This window comes from Syngnathoides biaculeatus, chromosome 23 (assembly GCF_019802595.1).
Source record: "Syngnathoides biaculeatus isolate LvHL_M chromosome 23, ASM1980259v1, whole genome shotgun sequence".
Classification (NCBI taxonomy): domain Eukaryota; kingdom Metazoa; phylum Chordata; class Actinopteri; order Syngnathiformes; family Syngnathidae; genus Syngnathoides; species Syngnathoides biaculeatus.
Genome location: NC_084662.1, coordinates 8,242,535 through 8,257,639, shown reverse-complemented (window position 1 = coordinate 8,257,639; position 15,105 = coordinate 8,242,535). Strand labels below are relative to the sequence as shown.

General features: G+C 46.4%; 1 protein-coding gene across 3 annotated transcripts in view; it reads right to left on the bottom strand.

Moving 5' to 3' along the window:
* Positions 1-15,105, bottom strand: part of nkain2 (sodium/potassium transporting ATPase interacting 2) — a 59,185-nt gene that overhangs the window by 9,630 nt on the left and 34,450 nt on the right. For 2 of the 3 annotated variants that reach the window (XM_061812832.1, XM_061812835.1), the window contains exon 4: positions 8,399-8,602. In XM_061812832.1, coding sequence (XP_061668816.1) covers positions 8,399-8,602 — 204 coding nt within the window. The remainder of the gene's footprint in view (positions 1-8,398; positions 8,603-15,105) is intronic. The other variant, XM_061812834.1, reaches the window with a different exon arrangement.

The window sequence follows — 15,105 nt, the reverse complement described above, 5'->3', positions numbered from 1 at the left end:
CGTCAACGTGTTGAGGGGCGTGGCCTCGGCACAGGAAGTCAAGGCAAAAAGGCTCCAGAACACTGATTTAACTCGAATCACTCAGAACGACGCGGTGGCAAACGCAAGGCAAAGAAAAACCTCGGCGTTTTCTCCACGAGGTGAAAAACCTCGAGAGAGCTTCCATCGTTTTTCAGGGGGAAAAAAAAGCTCAAGAGGACACTCGGATCTGTTTGCTCATTGGCCTCTCGTATCCATAGCAACCGAGAGGTTTCCTTCTGGGCCGGATCCACAGGAAGTTGCGGTCAAGGGAAGGTCGGCCTCATCAAAAACAAGACGACATGCAGACGTTGGCTTATGACTGAATAAATGAGTTACGGCGTGGCCCCGCTTCACGCCGGCGTGAGAGGCTTTTCGAGATGACGCCCACCCGCCCCAGTATTTGCCGAGCGGCGTGCGCAAGCAGCTACATCGCGCATTCCTCGCGTATCTCAAGGTCTTGACCTCATTTAAGTCTAAATAACGCTCAGATCCCGAAGCGCCTCGCCTTCACGCCACGTCCTCGCGCTGACTGACAAGTCAATTAGCTACAGAAATGTAACGACTGACGACAGAGTAAAACATATCACGGGACACAGGGCAGAAATTACAAGAATATGTGGGAAAAATTCATTGGGTACGATTGGACAAACTGGTGGGAAAACTGGTGTTCCTGGCTGACATAGAGATGCAAAACGGACAGAAAAGGTCCGTTGCTGAAGTCGTGTTGTGAAGAACCAAGACGCACTACGTACTGTATTGACTGTCTTCAGAGGTCTTGGAAGCTGTCCTTCAAATAGCCTTTGTGGGCCTATTCATGAATGAAAGTCCTGTGACTGTTGTGGACCCTACATTGATTAGAACGTAGTACAACTGCAAAATCTTGACGTCAGACGCCTGCATTTAGTTCAACCACACCAATTAGGCAATTCGTCTCTCGCCAATCCAGTTCTTGTTCCACGGATCCGCAAAAACCACAGAAAACAAACGAAGGCCAGTACAGCACTTGACCAAGTGGGCCAAATGCCGTCACGGTGTATCACGCTGCATAATCGTAAGGAAGCTGGGTCTGACAAACATTTTAAAGCACCTGAAATTGTTTTCCGTTTTACTTTTGACGGGCTCACAACGGACCCGCGTCTAATTTCGGAGGAAGGCAGCCTAACGTCGACGTTTGTTCCTCCGGATGCTGAAGCAGCGTCTGTTCTGCTCTCAGGAGGCTCATTGCCTTTTTTCCAAATGGCTTCTCGGTGCAGACTTGAGCACGGTCGGCCGCAGCTAAGCCCTCGCTGCTGGCCGCCGCCCCCGCTGTGACGCCCGTTAATATCCTGTTAATATTCTGGCCACTCAAGTTTTCCATCTCGTTGTGGCTGCATGTAAACGCAATATCCTGTTGACACAAAAAAAAAAGGGGGTTATATTATCTCCTGATGTGAAGAAACCCCAGCGAGATAGTCACAAAAATATTGGTTTATGTCTTTTGTTGCACAACTCTTGTTTGAGAGGCTTTGCTGGTTGGTATCTGCTTGTCAACTAGATACATATTTTCAAATTTGATCACGACTTTGATGGCGCAAAAGCTAGTTGTGCAGTTGGTGGAAATCAAACTTTTTGGAAAAAAACTTTGGAGAGACAAGCTTGGGGTCTTGTTCACAAGTGAGAGAAGACTGGAGCGGGAGATTGAAAGATGGATCAATGCAGCGTCTGCAGTGATGCGGACTTTGTATCGGTCCGTTTTGGTAAAGTGGGAGCTAAGTAAAGGCGAAGCTCTCAATTTACCAGTCGATCTACGTTCATACCCTCACCTATGGCGCGAGATGTGGGTTCTCGGATACAAGCGGCCGAAATGAGTTTCCCCCGTCTGGGCTCTCCCTTAGAAAAAGGGTGAGAAGCTCAGTGTCAATCCTCCGCATTGAGAGGAGCCAGTTGAGGTGGCTGGGCCATCTGATCCGGAAAGAGACCCCGGGAACGACCCAGGACACGCCGGAGAAACTATGTCTCTCGGCGGGATTGGGAAGGCCTCAGGATCTCTCTGGAAGAGCTGGAAGAAGTGGCTGGGGAAAGGGAAGTCTGGGTATCCTTGCTGAAGTCACTTCCCCTGCGACCCGACCAGGAAAAGCGGTAAAAAATGGATGGATGGACGGAGACAAGCTTCCTTACTTCTGCCGAGAAGTTACATTTTGATCTTTTCCAGTTTATGAAACATACACTGACAAAATTGTTGGTAAACAAAGACAAAATAAAATGCACTCTTCCGGCTATTTCCAGTTTGAAGGATGCTTTTCATCCGTTTTGGCTCCTTCCACAGATGTTCAATAGGATCGAGATTTCTGGACTGGGCAGCGGATTTCGCTCCTGAAAGCTGTGATAGTCTTGAGTCATTCCACCCTGGACAGATTGAAGACGCCTCGAGTTGGAGGAAGCCAAGCGGGCCCAGAACATAACTGGGACTCTTCCGTGTGTTCTTCTCTTTCGTTGGCAAATTTGATTGCAATTTCAAGTTGCAGCTCCTCAGTCGTCTCATGCAAGCCTGCACTAACATGCCGGAGTCGTGTATTTTCAATTTGTCTGAATTATGGTTACCTAGTAACTACAGAAGAAAAAAAAAAAAAACGGATGTTCAGGGTGACAGCAGGAGAGGATGAGCCTGTCAAGAAATAATCGGAACAACTTTTCCTCGCAAAAGGCACCAGCGTAAATCAGGGCGGTAATGTTAAGGGTACGCGCTAGTCTAAGAGAATGTCGTCGGAGGCGCTCGAGAAGGTGCCGGCTGTCACGGTAAAATGTATTTAGTCATCTAGAATGCTTGCAAGGGGACGGGATAACGATGTACGTAGTAAAGGTAATTGCCGTGCTGCGCTAGGTGACGAAAAATGTTTCCTTTCAGGGTGTTACTGAATCTTTCCAACGTCGTAAAAATGTACGTTGACATTTACGGACTCCAGGGCTGTGACCTGTCATATTCTAAACAAACTTTTAGAATAATATGAACCCAGTTACATTGTGGGTAATGTTTACTTTTTAAAATGTAGATGTTTTTTTTAATTTTGTACATACAATTGTTGTTCATTGTACATTTAAAACTGGCTTCCACACCGGACGTCACAGGACACCATCACTTAAAACTTTTCATCAAGTATCAAATAACTTGACAACTATTTTGGAGTCATTATTGAACTTAAAATTGTCAAATCTTGGGGATCAACAATAAAAATATTCTCATATCTTTGTGTTGAATCAACAAAAAACATTCACAAACATTTGCTTTTACTTTGGAAGATCAACATTTTGGCAAATTTTCTGATGTTACGGACCATACCAGCAACTGTCTCATTATCCATTTCCGTCACTAATGTCCTGTTTTTGAACAAAGGGGTGGAAACAATTCTTTTGTAGTGTGTGAAACGATCCCAAAGTTTGGACATCGTCTATTCTGCAGTCTTTCCTCTCCGTTTCCGCTAATCGCTACGTGACTTTGTGTCGTTTGGAAAAATGATCGCCGAATCCAAATTTGCTTGTGCACGCCGGCTCGTACTCTCAGCGTGTGGCCACAACAACGAGACCACCGGAGGAGCGCGTTCCCAAATCCAAGGAGAGTCGAGGTCCTCGATGGCGTCCTTACGCCGATCGCCCGGTGAGAGCGGAGAGAGGTTTCGTTTTGCTGAGGCGATCGCCGACGCGCTGTGCTGACGTCGCACAAAAAAAAAAAAAAAAAAAATTCGAGCCCGGGCTTTATAATCCCGACAAAACTGAATCAGCTCAAAGGCTTACGCAGCGCCATCGCTTGTGAGGATCGCGCCTCGATTTAAATTCCTAATTGATTCTACTCTGTTTTCTTGCTTCTCGAGATGATGATGATGATGATGATAAGTGCCCATAATCGCGCCCATGTCGCCTGTCTGCGACTGATAATCTTGTAATTTTTTTTTTTTTTTTTTTTGCGGCAAGCATTCCGCCTGATCATTAATCCCTCCCGAGCTCTCGCCGCTGATGAATTGCGCCGTCACCAAGGTGTCTCATTTTAGCGGAATAAATCTGTTTACGTAGCTGTGATGAACGCTCTGGTGCAGCGATTTTTAAACCTAATACGCATCAGCGCTTCATTTAACTCCAGTGATTCAACATTGGAAACAGAAAATGTAGCTTCCGCATTAAATGGGAGTTTCAAGCATACACTGAGAGGCTTTTGTTGAATCAATTCAAGGACAAAAAATAAAAACCCAACACGGAATGTCATTCTTGGACAAACCGAACCAAAGACCCAAAGGTTATTACTTATTCATCAAATATGAGATTAGTGCAGCAGAGCAGCTCAGCTGAGTGACACGTGTGACAATGTTCTTTCTCCTTCCTCGATCTTTGAATAACGAGTGGCGCCCCCCCCCAACCCCCATCCCAAAAAAAGCTGCTCCTGCGGATGTGTTGACCCTCACGTTGGCGTCACATCATCGCGCATGTGAGACACGCCTGCGGATTTTACAGCCCACGTCGATCCGTCTGATTGTGGTCACTGGAGGCATTATTACCAGCCCGGTCGTCGCAAAGTAGAACAAAAAAAAGTTACAAAGGCTACCAAACTTTTTGGCAGCCATTTGTTTTGGTCCACGACGGAGCAGAAGTTGTGGGACTGGAGCAGCGATTCCCAAACGCTGTACCGCGATGCCTACACGATCCCGAGACGCTCAGATCTTCATCCGGAAATTGGAAAGCCAGCTCCTCTGTTTTTTATCATTTCCTCAATTAAAAACTATCAAAAAGTATTCATTTGTTTCTGCTGGGATGAGAATCAGCACCTCCAAATCGTAGACCATGGTCCTCAGTCTGAAAAGGGTGGCGTGCCCTCTCCGGGTCGGGGATGAGATCCTGCCCCAAATGGAAGATTTCAAGTATCTTGGGGTCTTGTTCACGAGTGAGAGAAGAATGGAGCGGGAGATCGACAGATGGATCGGTCCAGCGTCTGGAGTGATGCGGACTTTGTATTGGTAAAGAGGGAGCTAGGTCGAAAGGTGAAACTCTCAATTTGCCAGTCGATCTACGTGCCTCCCCTCACCTATGGGCACGACCTGTGGGTTGTGACCGAAAGAACAAGATCCCAGATACAAGCGGCTGAAATTAGTTTCCTCCGCAGGGTGTCTGGGGCTCACCCTTATTAATTAGGAGCCAGATGAGGTGGCTGGGGCATCTGATTCGGATGCCTCCAGGACGCCTCCCTGGTGAGGTGTTCCGGGCACGTCCCACCGGAAAGTGACCTCGAGGACGACCCAGGACATGCTGGAGAGACTGTCTCTCGGCTGCCCTGGGAACGCCTCGGCATCCCTTTGGTAGAGTTGGAAGAAGTGGCTGGGGAAAGGGAAGTCTGGGTAACCCTGCTGAAGCTACTTCCCCCGCGACCAGGCCCGGAATAGCGGTCGAAACCGGATGAATGGATGGCATTTGTTCTGCCAGGGAAAAAGTCATCTTGAGACAACAAGGTAAAAAAGTATAGGAGATTTCTTATTCAGCCTTTGACAGAGGAAGAGAACTTTATATTCACTTGGTGCTCATTTCTCTCTTTTTTTTCCAGTGACATAATAACATAACTAAACAAGCTAAAACATTACCAGTACTGGATTTGGATTTACTCCAAACCCCAAAGAAAATAATCAACTCGATTGAAAATTTTTTTTTTTTCCCCCCTCTCCACCTCATTCAAGCGGCGGCGTCTCCAAAGCTTGTACATCAAACGTTGGCTCGGAACACAAGGAAAAATAATAATCTGCTAATCTCAAAACACGTTTCATCAGTCGTTTAGATAACGCATTGCTTGCCAGCACAAGGAAACAAAGAAAAAAATCTGAGATTCAGATCATGTTAGGTGAAAATATCTTCGAAGTGAGCGTACTTGGACATTTAAGACATTAATATTTTGTGCCACTCCAGTTGTACAAAATATTCTTTTTTTTTTTTTTTTTTTTTAAATTCTTGTTCCAGCAGCCTCAACCTTGATTTAACACACGCCAACGGGCCTGGCAACCCAGATACCAAACTACAGTATAATTACAACATCAGCCTCAGACTTTAACAGCAAGTATATCCGCAGAACGGAAGCCATTAAGAACACCAATTTAAGCGGCGCAGAACGGGCCGAGGCGGTCGGGCCGTGCGGCGCGAGCGCTCATGAGGCGCGACAGCCTTTCCGCGGGCCAATTACGGCGAGACGGCGGTACAGCTGCGTGGCGGCCTGGCACTCCGCCACGATATAAGCATCCCTGTCGAGGCCGCCCATCCGAAGAGACGAGGACGCCGGAGCACCTGCTCACCCGGAGCGATTCACCGCTTCGGCAGATTGAATAATGAAGGCGTTGGCACTTATACGCCGCATCCATACAGGATATGCGCGCCCGCATTGGGATGCGCGAGCGTGCTCGAGTTTAAGTGAGCTTGAGATGGTGATGAAAGGTGACGGGCCTCCGTCATTCCCGCTCTCGATTTCGCTCCCCGTCGTCTCCTCTGATCCCGCTAATGATCTCGCTTTGCGGCAGAGGGAAGGTTCCGGAGGGCCGGCCTATGAGAAGTGGTCGGGGTGGGAGTCGTTGGGGGGGGGGGGTGACATGTAGCGGGAAATCTTTTTGGCAGGGATGAAACGAGAAGCGGCCGCATCTCGGAAGAGGCTTCAAGTCGGAGCGAGACTCTCGATTTAACCCGTGCGGCGGTTTCTTGAAGTTCCAGCGTACGGTTTGGGCTCATCTTTTGTGGAGTTGTCATCCTGCGGAATCTCACTTCAGCATCCAAAGTCTAACTGAACGTGTGTGTTTTGCTCTTTTTATCTGGCTACTTTTATATTCCTACTTCCTGGTTTTTTTTTTCGCCATTGGAATAGTTTCGATATGACCCGTGCATTCGGGTCCATTTGACAAGCACTTTGTCTTCACCTAGCATTCTACCAAACGTGCCACTGTTACTTAAAATGTATTGATTTTTACATAATCCCCCCTCCATCGCTGGGATTAGCTCAAACTGCAAAAAAATAATACAAACCCATTCGAGCGAAGAATACACAGAGAGAGAACGAGCAAAGGATAACACAAAAACACGATACACACTGTAAATAATACAACAATACAATACAAGTCTTGAATGTAATCATCTAAAAATAGCGTATTTTCCGCACTATAAGGCGCACTTTCAATGACCGGCCTATTTTAAAACTTTTTTTCATATATAAGGCGCATAGAAAAGATGCCACAGTCGAGCATGGCGTTACATTATCCATCCATTTGATGGGCTGCGCTAAAGGCTCAATATTGATCCATATATAAGGCGCACCTGATTATAAGGCGCACTGTCAGCTTTTGAGAAAATTAAAGGCTCTTAGGTGCGGAAAATACGCTACAATTATTACATTAAACGTGGATGGCGACAGTTTGGAATTATTCAAGTTATATTTGATCTAAATATCGGCAACTGTTTTGAAAGATGACAAAATTCAAGTTTAACCACAATCCCTTCGGGGTTAAGTACTTTGAGCTTTGCAGTTCAGTGGTTTCCGCCCCAGTCACCTTCATTACGTGCCCCCCAGTTTGAAATCCACTGCCTTAGATGTACTCATGCTCGTGCTGCGTGTATAAAATACATTTTAAAAACTCAATTACGGATTATCCCATCTAGCAATTTCTTGCCCACGTGGGGTGACCTTTGGACACTGTGGTATCTGTGAATCGGAGCGTGTTTTCTGGCCCGTTGCGCTACGTGGGCAAATGAAAGCGTATCTATCGCTGCATTTTGTGAGCTCAGGTTTGTGGGGGGGCTGTTGACGGGTTAACTGTTAGCCAATGCGCACGTTGACGGCCTCGGGCTGTGCAGCTCGTTTTTGAATTTGCTCTTTACGTGTTTATTTTGTTCCCATCATCGATTTAAAGTCTATCCTTAATCACCTGTGAAGGAATTACAATATGTTCTCGGGGGCGGTGGACGCGCTGTACGATAAATCAGTTAATGATGTTTACGTTACCTTCAGGTGTGTTGCCAGTCGTTGCCATGGTGTTGCGTAAGCCAGTTTTCTGCTTTGCAGTAGACGCGTTACACTAGATCTTTGGTTTTTAAGAGTGAAATGATCCCATATTTTCACGCAAACTTTTAACTCGATCTTTTACAAGAACTTGCCTCCTGGCTTAAGTCGACACGAGCCTGCAGTTGCATTATCCAGTTTGGAAAAATGATCACTGCGAGCCTTCGCGGCAGAGATGAACTTTTTTTGTTTTTTTTAAATCTAATTGTCGGAGCTTTTGCAATAATCGTTGCAGCCTGAAATCATGCCTTTCATGACAAATCATATTTTACGATGAAAACGACTGCATGAGCGCACAAGGCAGCGCCAGTATCGGGGAATGATGGTACTCACAGCCAGGAGTATCTGCAGCGAGGAGTGAGCCACTTCTACGAACTGAAAGTCCATCAGGCACCCGGATATCGATATGTATCGGTGGTCCTCGGGTGCCCAAGAGGGAGGGGGGCTGACGGGGGTCACCCTGCACCCGGGGCCGTTCTCCATCCACCAGGAGCGATGCATGGACAGGTTGAAGGTGAGGACGAGGTCGGTGTCCTGCTGAGATGGAGAGAAAGCCGGCCAGCGGTTAAACTAGCCACGGAGCCCGGAAGGACGGGGGCGGCGCAGGCTGAATGTCAAGGCGGCGTCTGAACGCGTTTTAATTAAAGCCAAACTGTTTGTCATCTCCGAGGCGGCGAGATGAATAGATAAAAAGATATAGCGAGAAAGTCAGGCGACGGCTGCGGCTAAAAATAAAATCACAGGATGAGGCGTTCCACTGGGACAGCAAAAAAAGGGATGTTAGAATAAGAGACGAGTCGAGTACAAAACCTACAGTGGAAAACATACAATAGCTCAAATGATGGTTTTGTGTAGAAGGAACTACGAGCCATTTATAACACCCTCGAAAAGGCCACTCGAGTATTGAATTTGACAAGTGTCTTGATCAAAAACAGTTGGGCAACATATCCCTGGCGAACACCAAAAACGCGTAGCAAAAGTCTCTCAATCAATCATTTCCTGAAATCGATGCACCTTCATCCGAAGTGTCTCGTAAGTTGTATATAAAGGATTCACCAGACGGCAAGGAGTTTTTTTTTTTATTTTCAAACAACTCTAAACAAGAACTCTCACAGGCTGTTCTGCAACACTCAGTGAACATCTGTGTATTGCATCCTGTTGAACGTCAGACTTGAAAACAAAAGCATGCACTAAAAAAAAAATTTTAACGTCGCACTCAACAAACAAGCCCTACTGACTACTAAATAAAGCAGCATTGGGCCATAGAAAGTGAGATGAAACTTAATGTGCTGGAGCGCTTTTATTTTGAAGGCCTGAATTGTGACTGAATATCAGACTTGTCCAATTGTTGCCTTGCAGACCGGGGGACTTGTTATTGCCTTGAGTTGTTGAAAAAAAAGTTAGTTTAAAATAGATTAATAGAATTCAGGCCACCCTGCCTCCTGCCCGTCGACAGCTGGGATAGGCTCCAGCACTCCTGCGACCCTCGTGAGGATAAGCAGCAAAGAAAATGGATGGATGGACGGAATATACAATTCAAGTTTGTATTTAAAGCTGTCGTTATTCTCTCTAAAATGTAGTTCTTGCGAATATTTTTGGGTGGCTCGAACAAATTAATCGGCTTTACATCAATGCCAATGACAAAATATCGCTTTGGGATTTTATACGATACTGGAAAAGATTACGCATGGAAAACAAAGATGTTCTGCTGTATGACAATCATATTTTTTCAAATTGATAAAAAGTTGCTGATTGTATCAAGACAAGCGATTTTGTGCAACCATCCTTAGCAGTGGAAAGGATCGTACTCCGGGACCACAACTGGCGGGTCGCAGCTCGGTCGTGTGCTCTGCTGATTGGTCGCCGTGGCTAACCAAAAAAAGGTCATCGTAAAGAGTAGCCGTGAGCGCAGTTGATGCGGATAAAAGTTTGTGTTCCTTCATTAAGACCCGAGACAACACAAGTGAGGACCTTCCATTCATCCTGCCGTCACGTCTTCACTCAAGCGTGCCGCCTCATCCTTCCCAAAAAGTTCATTTTCCCACTAATGTTCCCACCTAATTAATTAATACGGCGCTCTCCTTCCTGTCGTTCTTTTCCTTTTTGGGTCTCTTTCTATTCTGGCGTAATGAGTTAATGCCTCATTAGTGCTGCGCTCTGATTAATACCGTCTCCCCTTGTTGTGCTCGTCTTTGTAATGAGTAAAAATCTCGCTAAATTTCCGCGGCGCTGGCTGGCTCCTCTGTCATCGCTCTTCATCGGCCTCCTATTGTCAGCGCCCCTGCTCCCTGATTCCCCCCCCCCCCGCCTTTATCTCTTTTTCCACCTCCCACCTCTACGCCTGCTCCCCGTTTTATCCGCCACCTTTGCGTTAAATGAACCGCAATCATCCACGACAATCGATAGCGGACAAACACCGCTGGAAATTAGATGCGCAATACGCTCTCTCTTATCCTTTTTCTTTTTGGATTAAGGAGCCACTGAGGACCCCGCAAGACCAGTTGAGGTTACAAGTTCAGAAAAAAAAAAAAAAAAAAGCGCGAGATCCACTTGAATGCCGCTCTTCTTTGAGGTCCTTTTTTCACTCTTTGAGCAGCGCAAAAAAACCTTGAATGGAAACAAGACCCAATATGTGTAATACAAATGCAAATGCAGCTCAAGTACGTGCAGGATCATTTGAGGAGTGCCGGTTGAGGATCACGCACCTTTGCACTCGGGTCTTTGCGGCTGACTTTTTGGCTGATGCCGCTTCAGTGAAGCATGTCTGTCTCCCCCCCCCCCCCCCACCCCCTCTCCGGTTACGTCTTTCTCCCCGCCTCGCTTTCGCTCAATTTCCCATTTCTCTCCTTTGTCTGCGAGCCCCTTGGGAGGCAGGAACGGAGGAAGGAAACGCCTTTAAAAACCAGACTTCATTCTGACGGCCAGATTGCCAACGAGGGAAATATGGAGTTGGATAGGATGGATGAATGGATGCCAGCAGGGTTCCCGCACACCTTTTCCGAGATCAATGCCAGGCACTTTTTGAGCACTCTCGGGATTTATAATCGGTGGTGAAATACATATACAGTATATATACTGCATCTCATCAAGTGAGACTGTAAAAAGATACTTGGAGGAAAAATCCATCACATTTGGGTTTTTAGTACTGGGTTTTAGTAGATAGATTGTTTTCTTCATTGGCAGGCCGTTCATTTGATGGCGACTCATCAAACTTTATCGACACGCAGTGATGAAAACTCAAATGATTGGCAATCGAGCCTCGTCCATCCATCTAGTATCTTCTTCTTCTTCTTCTTTTCCTTTCAGCTTGTCCCGTTAGGGGTCACCACGGCGTGTCATCTTTTTCCATCTAAGCCTATCTCGTGCATCTTCCTCTCTAACACCCACTGTCCTCATGTCCTCCCTCACAACCATCCATCAATCTTTTCTTTGGTCTTCCTCTCGCTCTTTTGCCTGGCAGCTCCGTCCTCAGCATCCTTCTACCAATATACTCCCTCTCTCGCATCTGGACATGTCCAAACCAAAGACTGCTCTCTCTAACTTTGTCTCCAAAACATCCTACTGTGACCGCCCCTCTAACGAGCTCAATTCTAATCCTATCAAACCTGCTCACTCCGAGCGAGAACCTCAACATCTTCAGGTCTGCCACCTCCAGTTCTGCTTCCTGTTGTCTCTTCAGTGCCACCGTCTCTGATCGTGGCCGGCCTCACCACTGTTTTATAAACTTTTCCCTTCATCCTAGCGGAAACTCTTCTGTCACGTAGAACACCAGACACCTTCCGCCAGCTGTTCCAACCGCCTCGGACCCGTTTCTTCACTTCCTTACCACACTCACCATTGCTCTGGATTGTTGACCCCAAGTATTTGAAGTCGTCCACCTTCGCCATCACTTCTCCCTGGACCTTCACTCTTCCCCCTCCACCTCTCTCATTACTGCACATGTATTCCATCCATCTAGTATACACTCTTGCATCCAAACTTGTAAAAATCGGGATAAACTTTCCTTGAGTCCATCTTTGAAAGCTGTCTGGAGACAGCCAAAATAACAGCAAAACGGCAACTTGAAACCAAGATGGCAGACTTCTCGTGTCTTTCTGAACGTTAGTTCTTGAGACTTTTTCTGCGTCTCCTCACATTAGACACGCCCACCAAATTTCATGGTCCCAAGTCTAACTGGCTCGTGTTACCTCCCTGGTGTTATCTCATCAAATTATCATCATCAAAATCATTTTCACTACACGTCCAACAAAAAGCCAAAGAAAAAGCACACGCACCGTGGTCTTACCCAACGGGTTTCATGTTTTTATGCATTGTTTTCCAGGCGTATTTTTCCCTATAATTCCACTCCACTTCCTATTAGTTGGACATTAGGGGCGTTCTATTCGAGAGGTTCCGCTGTAGCTTGTAGCACAACACAGACCCGCGAAGGCTTTGACCTCGTTTTGCATCGTCTAAATATACAACACAAGCTCCGGCGCTCATGCAGCCAGAGTCAGCCAGGCGGTAAATAAACGCCCTCACTTTGGGCGTCGTGATACAAAAGACGGGCCGAGGCGGAGAGGCAGAGAGGTCAGAAAATAAGCTTTATTCTCACCCCAGTCAATTTTTCACTCTATTTAACAAACTATCTCCATCTGTGCTCGTCTCTCGGTTTTGTGCTATTTTGCACCAAATATCATCAGTCATGCTGCATCTCCCTACACTGTTTGGAGGTGATTTCCCATGGGTGCTCGGGGAGACCTTAACCCATAATGCCTCAAGCACCTCTCTTCTATCAAATTGGTTGGGGGTTCTGGGGATTACTTATTTATTTTTGGGGGGGGGTGCAGAATGTGGCAGGAGTGACGTCCAAGCAGAGATGAAGTTAATAAGGCGACCAGGACATCTCAGGTGGACTTGGAACAGACACTATCTGAAACTAATTACATTCTCTTTAGGTTTATTGCTTTGCTGAGAGAATATTGGCCACACATAAAGCGATAGATCATTTATTGTAATTGCAGTCTAAAAGCCCCCCATCCATCTATTGCCTCTCGTGCTTGACTCGTTAGGATTGCGGGCGAGCTGCAGCTGACTTTGGCTGAAAGGTGGCGTACCACCCGGACCGCTCCCCCGTCAACTGCAGATTAGTATCAAATCCAAATAGAAATAGCTGAAAAGTTATCTCATATTCATCATTTGATGTCAAAACCAGACAAAAAAAATGCAAACTGTTTTACTGCCCCAATAATTTTGACCCATCGATCTCCGTGACTGCAACAAACCAACAAATTTTATTAAGGGTCGGTAGAAAGATTCTAACGTAAGCCAGTATCGCAGTCAATCCGTTCAATCGGCCGCGTGCGTTTTGAACAAGCGAAACTCTAATTCACAACGGTGCGTAAAATTAGACAGCAACTGTGAACAATCGTCTGAAGTGCGCGGCTCAAACTGTAAAAACCTGCCGGAGATAATTGCAATCTGATCCGACACTTTTACACCAACGTTTTGATTTGTGTATTGTTGTCTGTTTTTGGTGTGGGGGGGATTAAATTATATCCGTGGCTTGCATAATGTATAAACGCCGCAAATATGACTGCTGACGTGAACGTTACCCAAGTGGCTCTCAAGGCTGCGTATTGCTGACAGTGATTCCTTAACCCGCCATCTCTCGTCTTTCATCGTCCATCTTTGTCTTCACACCTCATCCCACCGACCCCCCCCCCCATCTTCCACACAGCATGTGTGTGTGTGTGTGTGGCTTGTTTTCTTCTGACTGATGACAAATGAGACATTGTACACGCGACACCTCTACCTTCACGCACATTTTGACGCGTTCAGTATGCTAAGGAGACCAGGCAGGGATGCACCCACCTCCACCTACGCAGAATCTCCAACCACACACCCACCCACTCCCCTCCGCCCGACGAATGATTGACAGCCGAGTGCGCCATGTGTCAATGTGCCTCCGCCACCCAGGAGGTGGCTGCATCTATTATAACACACCACGGGCTACTGACAGTTTGCTGTGTGCGTGCACGATCTTGTGAATATGCGACTTGCTCCACAGGCTCCTCTCCAAAATCTGCCCGGGATGCCGTTAGAAAATCTCTCAAAAAGAAACATTTTCATGCCGATGACTCGAATTCCTGTCAACGCAGTTTTTTTTTTCTTAAAACCGTCATACTTTTTTATCGTAGGCAACACAAAATGGCCCTCGAGTGAATTCAGAGATTTGTTTCTAAATACACCGCACGCGTCTGAAGATAGTGAGTGCTGAAAATGCGCAAAGACACCGTAGACTCAAAGACTCAAAACGGATCTGAACCGGGAGCTTCCTAAACTAGTTACAATCATATTTGTTATTCAAATGTGCCAGAAGTGCTCGTGTTTTGTGTGATGTCGTAACGTCGCTTTCTTTCAACTGTGAAGTTTTGTGTGTAGAATTAGAGGCGTACGTTCTATAAAAACCAAAAGAAAGTTTGTACTTCTGGAACGAAGTGATTAATGAAGCTCGTAGAAAGGGGAGTGCGGGTGGTGGTATGCGTGGTGAGCAAAGCGAAGCCAAGGTGGGGCCTTACCCAAATGTCAATAAACAAGGACCACTGAATTAGTATGATTACCATTTTATTATTTTCATTTTATTTTTATTGACTGCAATGGCTGAAGGGCATTTCAAATGATTTCCATATCTTCAACAAAACCTCGGGCATTTTCCAAGTTTGTGAATGACGTTTTGTCGACTTGTGAAGAACAATTAATGTGTGGGATTAGTGTTGGTGAATCACAGCTGACTTTGCAAGTCGCCCACTGAACCTCCCGCAGCCCGGGACGACTTCTCGCCGTCGCTGACGGTAATTTGAAGCCACATACAAATTAGGAAAACCGAACCGATTTGGCCGCGGTACCTCGCATGAGTCATCTTAATTTGTCGTGCTGCCCGGCCGGCGAATATTTACCCGTGTCGCTGACAATCTGATGCCTTCGCTAATAAACGTATAGTGCCCCGGGCAATGAAGGGAGCCATAGTCAGGACATGGGGAGCAATGAGCAAGGAGCTA